General features: G+C 51.4%; 1 protein-coding gene across 4 annotated transcripts in view; it reads right to left on the reverse strand.

The window, feature by feature from the left end:
* The window catches only part of HTR4 (5-hydroxytryptamine receptor 4), a 67,474-nt gene that overhangs the window by 49,611 nt on the left and 3,141 nt on the right, over positions 1-14,722 (reverse strand). For all 4 annotated transcript variants that reach the window (XR_010347289.1, XR_010347290.1, XM_064388059.1 and 1 more), the window contains exon 2: positions 383-464. Coding sequence is in view for 2 of the 4 variants with exons in the window: in XM_064388059.1 (XP_064244129.1) it covers positions 383-408 (26 nt within the window). In the remaining 2 variants the exon portion in view is untranslated. The remainder of the gene's footprint in view (positions 1-382; positions 465-14,722) is intronic.

Genomic DNA, 14,722 nt, shown 5'->3' on the forward strand with positions numbered 1-14,722 from the left:
AATCCAATAAAATATAAATAGGAAATACTCGTGGGTCATTTATTTTTCTACTCTGGAATTAGAGAAAACGAGGTCTGCCACCTCCCTCGAGCTGTGATGAATGCAAGTTCCAAACTGAACTGTCAAAAATTTCCAGGAATGTCTCTCCAACATCACACTGCAACCTTTTCAAAATTCATAACATTTTCCACTGAAAAGAAATCCCTGACTCGTCTAGGACACTTCTCCAAACACCAGGGTGATGTCAGGGCCTCAGAGAAGCTCCAGGAAAGCCCAAGCCCTGCTGCATGAGCAGGGAGTTTTACCAGCAGGCAGAGAGGAGATGCTCCCCTGATGATGCATTTTAGGGTCAGTGCCCAGCCCAGCCCAGTCCCCCTCCTACCTCACATTCACATCCAGCTCTTCCATCACAGGCAGCAGGCACAGGCAGCTGGGAGTTCAACGTCCATAGGAGAGAGCTCATCCTGCAGGGGGAGAGGAACACAGGGATTAGCTCCAGGATCTCCATAAATGCAGATTTCCCCCGCTGGAGGATCCAGGCCAGATGCCCTCGGTGTTTTGGCCCCTGGGCAGCCACCAGCTCCTGCTCAGCTGCTTTGGACCAGCACCTCCAGCTCCTTTTCCATCAGGCAGCTTCCCAGCTCTCCCCCATTCCAAACTACCTGCACACCTGCAAGACTTCCCCACAACTTCCCAACTTGCAAAGGCACAAGAAGTAGCTTGAATAGAGCCAGGCTGAAGAAAGTTTGCAAAGCCCAGGTGGGAAAACACAAGCAAGAAGGCTTGGTAAATTAGTTTCTGTTTTTACACAAACCTAAAACATTGACTTACCACTAAATTAAACCAGGTTTCCTGTGACACTCTATTGTGCAGCCTTATGAATACTTAATAGCAGTGCTGTAATTACAAAGATCTAAATGCTTTGCAGCTTGAGTTAAAATAAATGTACTTACTTCCAGCACCACTAAGTGATGTAAATATTAATGGGGTTTTTAACTCTATCAAAATTCCATCCTGACTCCAAAGAAATGAATGCACCATCTTAATAATGTGCTTGTGCATTTGCTGCTGCTAATCCAGTGGAAAAAATAGGCTCAGTTTCGGAGCACTTGAGGCTGTTGATTACCCCTTGTGCTGTCTCCAGGGAGCCAGGGATAAAGGCACCACCACAGCCTCTTCATGCCAGCCCAGATGCAAATAATGCCACTGTGGTTACTTGGCTTCAAAGGAAAATCAGAAAAAAAGTGCCTCAGCCTTCCCAGACACTGATGCCAGCTTTGCAATGCAAATGAGCCCCCCACTCTGCAGACCTGGCTCAGGGCTTGCCACGAGGAGGAATTCAGGGTCTATGGGTGTATTAGACATCATTTTGCAAGGGAAATTTGCTGGAGTCAAAAGGATATTTTTATCAAAAAGGGCAGATTTTGGCTGGCCCATGTTTGCAGCTTAAAGCTTCAGCTGATCCTTTGGGCACTCTGCAATCTGCTGATTCAAAACTGCTGCTGTGTTTTGGACAGAAAGGGGGGAGAGGTCTAGAGATTCACCTCTGTGTCCCTGAGACCTGACCTCCAAGCTGAACCTGGAGGAAAAACCCAAAAATCCACTCTCCTGTGCTCCTGCTCTGGAGTTCTTCCCTAGGACAAAACACCTGGTGTGGCTTCACCCTGTGAGAAATCAGCCTAAAATGAATTCTGATTTCTCCTGCAAAATGGATGACGGAGTGACTTTGTCCTTCTCTTTGTAACTGTGAGATAAAAAACCCTCTTTATAAAGATGCTGTGCCAGCTTTCTGGAGCACAGTGTGGTGAGCAGTGATGAGGGCTGAGTTCAGTGCAGTTTTCTGGCAGCCACACGTTTTTTATGGGGTAACACAGAGCAGAAGATGTTTAGAAACTCCCTGGAAATTGCTGTCCTCCCCACCTCGTGCAGTTCTTGGAAGTGCAGGGAGCCATTTAGCTCCCATCCAGGGGGGGATTCCTGATTGAGGCCAGCAGAACCACTCTAACATGAAAAAAGACTGCATTTACCATTAAATCCATGATTTCCAGAGGCTCCTCACTTTCTGTAGTGAACAGCTGCTAAATTGAACTGGGGTTGAATAAAAAAAGAGCTGTGGCTCGATTCCCTACAATTTCACTTTTGGGGTGGTGATTTTCCTCATAGCTCCATCATTACCAGAGAAAAAGAAGTTGTTAGCAGAGGTTACCTGGACCAGATCTCCCCAGCCCACATTAAACTGCTATTTTTGAAGTGAGAGTCACCTCAATCCAAAGACAATTTCTTGCTCATCACTGCAGAGAAGTCCAAAACCCTCCAAGAGAACATCCTGCCCATGACAACACTTGAGGAACAGGAAATACCAAAGTGATTCACCTTGTTCACTCCCAGAAAAAACGGCTTTATTTCCCCCATATAGGAAATATAGGGGAAAATAAAGCCATTTATTTCCCCCCAGAGCACCTCTTGCCTGCCCTGTCTGTGCTGTCCCTTCTCTGCCCAGGAAGGACAGAGCTGATAAGGAGTCCCTCAGCTGTCAGCAGGGACAGATTGCTGCGCTGATTTAATCCAGCCTCTTTCCAGCAGGGGAAAATGGAGCACTTTGCTTAAACAGAGAAATTAAAACCGACGTGACACATCCTGAAAAATGAAATGGAGTCCAGCTTGAAACACCGAGCACAGAAGAAATGTCTTTACACTTCAAAAGCTGTTTAAAGGCTAAAGAAAGCCCCTGGCTTGCCCACCCAAAGCACAGGCTGAGTTCAGGGGCTCGTGCTCCCCAGGGCTGCCAGGCTCAGGTGGCACTGGGGTGACAGTGGCAGCCACTCCTCGTGTCAAACAGCCTTTTCTGGGTGCCAGCCTGGCCTTCACAGCCCCCAGCCGTGCCCTCTGAGCCTCCTCAGCCTCTCATCAGCTCACTCTGTCAATGGCAAAGCTTAAATTTCATCCTTGAGCACCAAAATAGCCCCAGCAGGCAGCAGAGTCCAAGGGCTGCTCCCCAGGAAAGGGCACGGCCAGGCAGTTGTGTCCTCCTGGATCAAAGATTTACAGCAGTAAACTCCTCGGGGTGACTTTGTCCCCCAGCAGAGACATCTGCAGCAGCTCCCTGCCCTGCCAGGCTGTGTTTGTGGGAGGGGAGAGGGCAGCTGGCAACCTGCAGGTTATTGCCTGGGACAGGGGCACCGTGAGCTCCACCTGCAGCAATTCCTGCCAGCTTTGCTGTCCAGACCGAGCCTCCAGCTGCACTCAAACCTCAGCACAGGAAAACATCCCAGCGGAGAGCCTGGCTCCCTCAGGAGACCAAAAATACAGTAAGAGATGTCAATTAATGGCTGAGGGCAAGAAGAGAGGGCTGAGTCCTGTCTCACCACCCGACTCTGATCCCTCCTTGCTCACAAGTCACCAAATTCCTCAGAACAGACATTTTCTTTCCTAAAAACACCTCCCAGCTTTTCTCCTCCTCACATCAGCACCAGGGTGTGGAAAGTGCTGCCCCAGAAAGGCACCAGCTGTGCTGTCTGTGTCAGATAAATGGTTTGTTTCCTGTCCATGCAGACTGGGAATGCTGGTGAATGTGGGAATGCTGGTGAATGTGGGAATGCTGGTGAATGTGGGAATGCTGGTGAATGTGGGAATCCCTCAGCTTTGCCTTGGGGCAGCTGCTGCTGGTCACTCCCAGCCTGCTGCAGGGGATGATGCCCTCAGTTTTAGCTTTTTTCCAGACTCTGCACTGCACTGGTGCAGAACTCTGCACTCCACACCCAGTGCCAGCAGCTCTCCTCACAGCTCAGGCACACAGAACAATCCTTTGCCAGCCCAGAACCAAGGACACCGCTGCAGCTGCAGCCCAAAAAGTGCCAACACCAGGGGATGGAGGAGAGCAGCCTGGGAGGGTGGGACTGCAGCACCTGGGGCTGGAATGGGACACTGAACCCAGTGTGGGAATGGAGCAGAACTGATCCAAGAGTGAGAACTCGTGGCCAGGAGTCCCTGTGGGGTGGAGCCACGGCCGGGCTCCTGCACTGCCCAAGGTGTAACCTTTGAAGGCTTTTGAATAAATCCCTGCTTTATTCCTGTACCAGTCCAGCCTCCATTCCAGGGAGCCTCTCAGGCATCAGCAGAGCACAGCTTGTCCTTCCCAGTGCCCCAGCTCCTGCTCCTGCCCCTCTCCTGCCCAGGCTGTTGTGGTGGACTCGTGCCGCTCCCCATCTGGGCTCAGGCACAGCCACAGCTTTGTTGTGTCACAATTAAAAGCCTCAGGTTTGTTTTTATTGCTGCCATAAGCTGGGTCTGCAGGCTGTGAAACACAAGCAGGAAATCAGCTCCTGCTTTGAAGCCCGGTGCCAAGACCCAGTTTATGGATCTGCAGCTGGAGTGGGGCAGGAACAGGAGGATCTCCTGCCCTGGGGCTCCTTCTCTGCCCCTGTGTAACTCCAAAAAATCTCTTGGGTTGGGCTGAGTTACAGCAGCTGTGATCTCAGCTCCACACAGGGTTTGGTGGGCAAAATCTCCTGGTTTTAACAGAGCAGAAAGAGGAGTGAAGCAGAGGGATGGAAATGGAAGGGGATAAGAAGCACCAGGTCCCAAACCTGCAGCACCTCAAACCCCATGGGCAGGCTCGGGGCAGAGGTCACAGCTGTGCAAAAACTGAGAAGGAAAATGCTTCCAAAAACACTGACAAAGGGGCAGCTGGGAGCTGTGGATTTGTGGTAGAAGTTTAGGGGTTGTCAGAGAGCAGGAAGAGTTGGCTCTACTTGGCCAGCACTCCTCAGAGCTCACTCACCCAGACCCTCCCCAGCCCAGCAGGACTGACTGCCCCACTCCACTTCCTTCTGAAATTATCAAAAAGAAACTTCAAAAAATCCTGCTGAAAGCATTCTGCAGCTCCCATGTTGCTCGTGAGAAGAATTTTCTACTTTTTATTCCCATGCACAAAGAGTCTCTGACTTTCTGCCTCTTACAGCCACCACGAATATTCCAGCAAACAAATTGATCAGAAATCCCCATGGAAGCAGCAGATTTTTAACTGAATATTGGGCTAATTAATCACTAATTAGTGATTAATTAGTGCTGAATTTACAGTGGCAAGGATTAGCAATGAAAACCTGATTTAGTCCCTAAGATAATTCAACAGGACAAAGGAATCAACAGTCTGTGACTTTTATGTCCCTTGAAAGTGAACAAAACCAGCTGCAGCAGCAACCAAAAAATTGCAATGAATGGCCCAGAAATCAGCACAGAAAAGAATCTGAATGTTGTCAGAGTTTGTGATTCATGGTTTTTAATCTAAAAGTCATCTACATGTGAAAATCTCCAGTGTAAAGGTCAGTACTGAGCCATCTCCACAGCTCCAGGGGTGAGAGGTTCCTTATTCTCGAGCTCACCTGGACTCAGGGTGGGTTCCTCCTGTGCTAAATTACTTTGGAGGCTGCAGCATGCTCAGCCTGCAGGGATTTATGGATGGGATGGGCTGGGAGACTGGAAAGGGCACAAGCAGCATCCCTGAAGGTCTTTATTTTGAAATTCTGTGGTTTTAAACAAGAAAAAGGGTTGGTCACAACCAGGCAAAGCAGCTTAAGAAAGGCCTGAAGTTTCTGTGAAAAATAAGATATAAAAGGTTGTTCTTTGTGGATTCATTTCATCTGAGGCAGGGCAAGAGCTTCTGCTGGCCAGGAAGGTTGGAAATCCTCTGAATTCAAGGTGCTTTGGGGCATTTTTCAGCAAAATTCCTTTGCTTTCACCTGCTGAAGCTCCTTTCTGTCCTGGTCTCGGTACTTGTGCCAAACCCTGATTACAGGCCTGAGTGTGCCCAGCCCCAAACAGCTGCAGGGACCCCAAACTGTGCCACAGAAAATCAAAACTTGGCAAGTTTCCCATAAAAGAGATGCAGAAGGGAATTGCCACCTTACCTCTGGAATTCCCTCCTCGTGTCCAGGCTCACACCCGGCAGCACAGGGATGCCTGGGGACAGCACAGCACCGCTGCAAATTTTTATAAAAACCCCAAAAAGTGCCTTTAAAATGGTGAATTGCTGTTTGCCACTCAGGGCTGGAGGAGTAGCTGCAGCCTACAGATGCAGTTTGAGGCTGCTTTTAAAAACTTCCATGTGGGTGTTTGCCAAAGGAGCTTTTTTTTTATTTTTTTTTTATATATATATTTTATTTTCTTCCCTGCTCGTGAAACAGCTGACTTTTATTCATATTTACACAGTCCCTCAGAAAGCAAATGAAAAACTCTTCCTGAGAAGTTGCAAAGTATTAAATTAGCCAAAAGTAAATGTTATTTTTGGAAAACAAGTTCCAGGTGTGGCTGCCAGACTCCTTCCACCCAAAGCTGCAGCATTTAAGGGAACAAAAGAGCCTGGATGTGACAAAAGGAATGTCACTGCTGTTGAAATAAAAACAGATTCTGCTCCCAAGCAAAAGCTGTTCGAGAGCCATTTCTTTTACCTGGATGCTTTTCCCAGGGCTGGCAAGGAAATCAGGGGGCTCTGGCAGCCTCCCAAGCCACTTCCCAGTCACTCACAATGAATAATTTGTCATTTTGGATTTTTTTTTATTTCTATTTTTCATTCTTGCTCTCGCCAATCCTTTAAGATCCCCCATACACATTTATCATCACATGCCTTCCTGTTGGAGTTTGTTTTACCCTGAAATGCCCTGACTCCAGCAGTGCTGCACTTTTTAGTGGGTCCTGACTTGCCCTTTAAAGAAATTATTCCTTTGAGGAATAAAACACCCACCTTGACTAGAGAGCTGATTCTCCCACTGCATTCATTCTATTAATTAATTCTATTTCCTTCACTCCAATTAAATATAATTTCTACCAGCACAAGAGATCCATCTCACTGTGGTCACACCCTCTCTGTGAATCCCTTAGGAATTAATGAAATTAATTATGATAATTAATAATAATAATAATAATTAATGAGCTGGGATTTTTGTGTGCTGGTACCAATTTATTGATTTTCATCCCAAGAGGAGTTGCTGCCTGCCTTGAAACAACTCCACCATCCTCAGCTGCTCCTGGAAGCTCCTCCAGACACAACACAATCTAAAATAACAGTGAAAAAGGATAAATCATCATTAAAAATCATTAAAAATGCTGCAGAGCACATGGTTCACAGCACAGTTAAAGTTAAATGTGGATTTATCAGGGCTGGATGCTCTGTAACAAACCTGCCTGCACCCCTGCCCTCCCTGAGGGCTTTCCTAACACCCCAGTGGGTGCACAAACGTGTTTTTGTAGGGTTTGGCAGAGCTTGGGGCTCCCCAGGGTCACTGAGGAGCTGCTGGGGTGAGGTTCTCCCTGGCATGGAGAATTCATGGGTTTCTTGACCTGTGCACGTGTCCCACTGGGATTTTGGACCTTGCCCTGCATCCATCCCTCCCCTGGCCTTGGAAATCCCAGATGTGATGGCCTCGTTTGAACTGACCTCCCCAAACCTGGCTCATTCTGCATTGTCTGGTGCAGCCCTTCTGCTCCTGCTCTTCCTTCTTCTCCTTTTCCTCCTTCTTCTCCTCCTCCTACTCCTCTTCTTCCTCTTCCTTCTTTTCCTCCTCCTGCTGCTTCTCTTCCTACTTCTCCTTTTCCTCCTCCTCCCCTTTTTCCTCTTCCTTCTTCTCCTTTCCCTCCTCCTCCTTCTTCTCCTCTTCCTTTTCTCTTTCCCTTTTCTCCTCCTTCTTCTCCTCCTGCTGCTCTTCCTCTTCCTTCCCCTCCTTTTCCTTCTGCTTCTCTTCCTTCTCCTCCTCCTGCCCATCTTCTTCCTCCTCCTTCTCCTTTTCGTTCTTCTTTTCTTCTTCTTCCTCCTCCTCCTCTTCCTTCTTCACTTTCTTCTCCTTCTCTTCCTCCTTCTCCTTTTCCTCCTTCTCCTCTTCCTTCTTGTCTTTCTCCTTTTCTTCCTCCTTCTCCTCCTTCCCTCTCCTCCTCCTCTTCCTCCTGCTCCGGGATCTCCCATTGTTTGCCGAGAGCAGGGCAAGGTGCCCCATGTCCTCAGAGCTGTGAAGGCTCCGTGGGACTGTGCAGAGCCCAGCAGGAGCTGTCAGAGGGATCGCAGAGGTCTCCTCTGTGCGAGGCAGAGCTGCTGTGTGCTCCCCGTGTTTCATCCCTGGAGCATCGCTCAGGGCTCTGCTCGAGGAGGAAGGCACAGCTTGGACAGCAGATCCCTTCATGTTCTCCATCAGTCTCTGTTCCCCTGGCTCAGGCAGGCCCCTGGCTGCCTCCCCCCTGCTACAAACCTTCCTCATTCAAAGCAGCAGACTGAATTTGGCCTTTGCCTGGCAGGAAATGCCATCAGGAGTGGAGTTTGAGCGGCTGAGCACAAATCAGTGTCAGGGCAGGGAGGGACACCCGGCCCCGAGCTCTGCCTGAGCAGCTCAGCTTTGCTGGGAGCTGCTCCCTCCAGGAATTCAGCAGTCAGATCCCCCCACCCTGCTCTTCATCACTCAGGGATTGGGATGGGGAGAGGCTGGGTGGGAGCAGGAGCAGCTCCAGCCTCAGAGGAGGAACTGACGTTGCAGTTTTCGCCCCGCTCATTTTCCAGTAAATAAAGAATTAAGGAAGATTGCTGGAAATGTGTCCATTCAGGCAGCAGCTGAATTTCCTGTTAATTGCTTTGGGAGTGAGGGAGGAGGGAGAAGTGTGGAGACATCACAATGAGCAGAGAGTGCCTGGTGAGTACCCAAACCCTGACTCTGCACATGAGCTGCTCGGGACAGAAATAGAGATGTGCTCTCACAAACCCTTACTTAGTGCCATAAAAAATAAACCCATCTCTCGGGGAGACAGAGAGTGCAAACTAATTTACCATGGCGCTTGTTTTGGAGGAAGGAATGCCACGAGCAGTGCAGCCCCAGTGCCCCCAGTGGCTCCCACTGCCCTGGGGCTGGAGCCAGCTGAGCACAGGGTGAGGAGGAGCCTGCTGTGAAAAGAACCAGCCCAAACCACAGAAACGTGGGATGGTTTGGGCTGGAAGGACCTCAAAACTCATCTATTCCACCCTGCCATGGCAGGGACACCTTCCACTGCCCCAGGGTGATCCAAACCCATCCAGCCTGGCCTTGGGCACTGCCAGGGATCCAGGGGCAGCCCCAGCTGCTCGGGGCACCCTCCCAGGGAGGAATTTCCTCCCTGCATCCCACCTAAACCCACTCTCTGCCAGCTGAAGCCATTCCCTGTGTCCTGGCATTCCTGTAGAAGTCCCTCCAGATGAACCCTGTCCGTGCCAAGCCTGGCCCTGTCCCTGCCTCCAGGGGTGGGGGAGCTGCTGGGACGCCTGGAGATGCTGGGGATTCATCCTGGAGCACCCAGGAAGGGGGAAGGAGAGCCTCTGCTAACGTCACGCCTTTCACAGGCAGTCAGCACAACCAGGGCTCTGAACAGGGAAGCAGGAAGCCCTGAGCTGACACAATCTCCTGCCCTGTTATCTGCACCTTTGGTTTATTGTGTTTGATCAGGCTTTTGATCTGGAGGGGGAACATCCGAAGAGAAAAGGGCACCAAAATCTTCTGCCAGCACCACCTTTGCAGACCCAATAAAAGCTCAGGGCAGCACCAAGTGAGCAGATGCAGCACACAGCTTCTCTCTGTGATCCTGGCTTCTCCACAGCAGGTCACACTGCACTGCAATCAGCCTTTTCCAACAGGAAGCTCCCATTTGTCACTTAAAAAACCAACTCACTACCAAGAAAATCCATCACGCAGTTGTTTCAGCTCTGTGTTTCTTTCCAGGCTTTTGTAAAGCAGATTCTGAGGCCGTGGAGAGAGGAATCAGGTGGAGGGAGGGACCCTGGGAGGGACCCTGAGGAGCAGTTCCAGCAGAGGCAGCTATACTTCAACCTGCTGTGGGTGACACTTGGAGATGGAGGCTCCACATCCTCGTTATGCAGGCTCCCAGGGAAGCACATGCAGGGACTTTTAGAGGTTCTCTCCTAAATCTTCCTTGCTGCATTTCATTGCTGCCACTGGGAGTTTGTAGATTCCTCGTGCTGCAGACTCTGCTGCATCTGCCCAGCAGCCCCAGGACAGCCCTGGCTGGGCTGGCCCTGACCCAGAGCCCCTGCCCCAGCTCTGCTCCTTCCTGAGAGCTCCCAGATCCCTCCCGTGCCTTTCCTGAAGTGCAAACCTGAGGAGAGCACTGGGGGAAGGATTCCTTCCCTGCTCTCCACATCCCACCTCTGGTGAGCACCGCTGCAGGCTTTGCACCAGCTGGGGGGTTTGGGGATTCCCTGTTCTCTGGCTGTCACCTCCAGGTCCTTTTCCATGCAGCACCTCCCTTACTGATCATGGAATCCCAGCATGGTTTGGGTTGGAAGGGACCTAAAGGCCAGCCAGTGCCACCCTGCCATGGCAGGGACACTTCCACTGTCCCAACCCCAGTGTCCAGCCTGGCCTGGGCACTGCCAGGGATGCAGGGGCAGCCCCAGCTGCTCTGGGCACCTGTGCCAGGGAACAGCTTCTCCTCCAGGCTGAGCAATCCCAATTCTCCCAGCTTTTCCCACTCCTCTTGGCCTTTTCTCCATCCTCTCCTTGTGCAGTCAGTGACAAGCAGTCAGTGACTCCTGCCTTGGCACAGCTCATCCTCAGCAGCTCCATGGATTTCCTCGGGAAGATCCTTCCCAGCAGACAGCCAGGGATGAGCACAGAGCCCCAGAGAAAGCCTCAGGAGGCTGAAGGGGTTTTGCACTGACCCTGCTCCTCCCTGCTCCCTCAGGAGCTGTGGGATCAGGCAGGTCCCACCCGAGGCTGAGAGGAGGCAAATCCCAGCTCCTGGCGTGTCCCATCTGCACCTGGGGGATGCAGACCTGTCCCTGCAGGTTCCCCTGGCTGCTGGGGGATCCTGGCAGTGGGTCCTGCTGCAGGGCCACCCCACAGCCACCTCTCCCCAGGCTGCTCCTTCTGCTGATGAGCACCTAACAAACCCAAAGCTGGGGTTTGTTAGGTGCTCATCCCCTAAAAATGCTTCCACGAGCCAAGACTGGAGCTTTCAGTCTCTCCTGGGTTGCCTATTTTTGGATCCTTGATCTGGGCTCTCGTTGCTGATTCTTTTTTTTTTTGTGTTTTTTTTTTTTTTTAAATAAACAAAAGCTGGAACAATAAATGTCTGGGCAAGCAGAGAGGGATCAGAAGTTTGCTAAAAGGAGGGTGTGGAATAGAAAGGAATTGCCTGGGAAGCACTGCAGGGCCAGAAGACCTCAGCTCCTCTGCCAGGGAGAGGAGGGGAGGGCAGGGAGCCCTTGGGATGCACACAACCAGGGATGAGCCACAGAGAAACCTTAATCCAGAATTAATCTGCTGCCACCAGTGGCCTGATCGCTAATAACAAACAGTGGGCTGTGCTCACAGCCCTTCCTCACGGCCAGAATTCCAGGCACAGGAGCTCCTGGCTGCTGGAAACCCTTCCTCTGCTCCAAGCTTTTCATCTCTGAGCTCACAGTTTCCCCTCTCCCAGATATTTGTGCTCACACTGCCCTGACCTCACCCCAGACTGTCCCCCACAGGTGAACAACCCAGATTTCTCCTCCCATTTAGCATTTCCATGGTAAATGGCTCTTCCGTGGAGCAGGAAAATCCTGAGCTGCACAGGCAGAAGGAAATCCCTTCTTCCTCCAGCTCCCAATTCCCTGGTTGTGCTTTAATCATCATCCCCCAGCAAGTTCTGCTGTATTTTATTAAAAGCAAACACAAGTGCAGAAGGGCTGCTTGTTTTCCTCCCTGAGCTGTAATAGAAGGGATCTGATCAATAAAACAGCTCAGCCAAGCAGAGCCCGTGGAAAACGAGGCGCTCATAAAAGGCATCTTTGCAATTAGTTTTTATCAGCTCCATGATTTTCTGCTGACCAGGGAGGCTCCTAGACCCAGACCAGCAAGGAGGTGCTTGCTCTGCACTTCCCTGCTGGCCCTGGGCTGCAGAGCAGGCTGGGCTGTCCAGCCTGGCTCCCACTGGGAGGTTTTGGGAGTGCAGAGCTCAATCTCCTGTGCCTGTGGGTGCCTGTGCAGCACAGCCTGGAAGGCAGAGCCAAGGACACGGAGGGGATGAAGGCAAAGAGGACGAGGAGGGAAAGGGAATTTCATTTCCCACAGCAGAAAGGAAAGGGAACTTCATTCCCTTCATTTCCCCAGCAGAAAGGAAAGGGAACTTCATTCCCTTCCTTTCCCACAGCAGAAAGGAAAGGGAATTTAATTCCCTTCATTTCCCACACCAGAAAGGAAAGGGAATTTCATTCCCTTCATTTCCCACAGAAGAAAGGAGAGGCAACTTCATTCCCTTCATTGTCCCCTGAGAAGGGAGAGGGAACTTCATTCCCTTCATTTCCCACAGCAGAAAGGAAAGGGAACTTCATTCCCTTCATTTTCCCCAGCACAAGGGAGAGGGAACATCATTCCCTTCCTTTCCCAAGCAGCCTGGGCTCTGGGTGCTGCCCCTGCCCCAGGACCTGTTCTGCTGTCAGATTCCCCCTCTGCCCCCTGCCCAGTGCTGTCTCTCACCTGCAGTTTGGTGATAGCTCAGCAGATTTTGTTCCTTGGAGGGTTCAAGCTCTGTCTTCCCCTGTTCTGACCATTTCAGCCCAGCAAGGTTACTGACACAACATTCTGGTGGTTCTTGCTGTTCTTGGAAGATGCTTTACCTTCATCCTTAACCCCCTGCTCATTGCTATTTCAGATTCCTTTGGCCTCCCTTATCAGACACCTACATGTTCTAATTCCTAATTTATATTCATTGCTGCAACTTTCCCTTCTTTTTCTGGGGACAGTGTTGACTGGGTTTGGGTTTCTATTTTATTTCCCTTTTGCCCTTCTCTGCTGAATGATAAAAATTCTGCTTGGCAGTTTCTCCTGTTAGGGAAAACATGTTTTTGTAACAATCCCATGGAGGGCCCATGAAGAAAAAACATGTTCCACTGCCTTGGCAAATCTAAAATCAGCTGCAGCCTTGAGTTCTGCCAGACAGAGCTCTGAGAGGGGCTTCAATGGGGGCAGCCTTGGCCTCAGGGATGTCAGAGCAGCCATAAAGAGCCAGATCACCCCAAACACCCTCCTCAAGCTTTTCTGGTCCCTGTGGATCCAGCCTGGCTCTCCCCTCAATCATTTCCCCACCAGGGCCCAGCCCAGCCCCTGTGGCTGAGCTGAGGAGCCCCAGAAGAGCCAGGACACCTCAGAAGAGCCTCTGGGGCGATGAGCAGGGAGGAGCTCCTGTGCTGGATGCTGAGCTGCAGCTGCACCCCTCGAGTCCTCTCGGGGAGACCTCTGAGGAAGGTTTAATTGTGACATTCCCGATGGAACAGCAGCCCTGGCACACCCCAAAATGGGGATTCATGACACCAGAGCACCCCTTCTGCACCTGGGGAAGGGGGTTGGGCCTTCCATGGGTGCTCTGAGAGCACCTCAGCTGCTGGCAGGGATGATGTGGGATTTTTGTGCTTTTCAGGACCCCCAAGCACCAAGGTGGAAGCCTCGGGAAGGTGTGGGCACAGCACAGAGAGCAGAGAGGAGAGGGTTTGGGGACTGGGCTGGGCAGGGGAGCCTGGCTGCAGATGGGATGGGATTGGGATTGGGATGGGATTGGGATGGGATGGGATGGGATTGATGGGATGGGATGGGATGGGATGGGATGGGATTGATGGGATGGGATGGGATTGGGATGAGATTGGGATGGGATGGGAATGGGATGGGAATGGGATGGGATTGATGGGATTGATGGGATTGGGATGGGATGGGATGGGATGGGATGGGATGGGATGGGATGGGATGGGATGGGATGGGATTGATGGGATGGGATTGGGATGGGATTGATGGGATGGGGTCTCCCAGACCCCATTCTCTGAGGTGTTGGCTCTGAGCAAAGCTCCCTGATGCCAAACAAACCTGTGGGTGGGAGCCTTTGGAGATGAGGGCAGGGGAGGAGTGGGGATGAGAGTCCCTGAAGGCAGGGCTCTGCACTGCTGCCTCAGCTCGGGGAAACACAGAGCCAGAGCAGGAGAATGATCTCCCTGCTCTGCCTGGTGCAGGAACAGCTCCAGCCCCTGCTGCCAGCCAAACCCAGGCACTGCTCTGCAAAGCCAGCTGGGAATAACCAAACCCTCCTGCTGCAAAACCAGCCAGGACAAAAACAGGACAGGGCAAAATCATCCAACATCACCCAGAGAGGGGCTGAGAGGGGCTTTTCACGCCCATCTCCCCGCGCCAGGCTGGGGACAGGACCCTGTGCCCAGGGTGACTCTCCAGAGCAGCTGGCACCCAGCAGCATCTCCTCAGGAGCCCCAGGGCACTGCACCTCCAGCGATCTTCTCTAATTGTTTCCCTAATCACATCAAATTGCCCAAGCTCCGTTCGTGCTCCTGCAGAGCAGTTTGCTCTCCCCCAGGCCCTGTGTCTCTCCCTGCAGCCACTCCCCGGGGCTGAGGGGGCCTGGATCACATTATGGGCTCTAATAGAAATGAGTCTAATGGAATTACACAGCAAGGCCAGATTAAAGTCGGCTGCTTTGCAAATCCTGGGCTTGGATTGGCGTTAGCTGAGGGAACGAGAACATGGATCATCCCTCTCCCACCCTCTGCCCCAGCTGAGGCAAATGTCTCCCTGACAAATAATAATGTTATAAAGGTAGTCCCACCAAAAATGCACCAGGGAATGCCAGGAAACAGAAGTGCAAGGAGTTACATGCAAAAGCCACGAAGCTCTTTCCCCCTTCCCTGCACCACAATGAATTCTTCACACTCTGCTTCCTC

This window comes from Passer domesticus, chromosome 13 (assembly GCF_036417665.1).
Source record: "Passer domesticus isolate bPasDom1 chromosome 13, bPasDom1.hap1, whole genome shotgun sequence".
NCBI lineage: Eukaryota > Metazoa > Chordata > Aves > Passeriformes > Passeridae > Passer > Passer domesticus.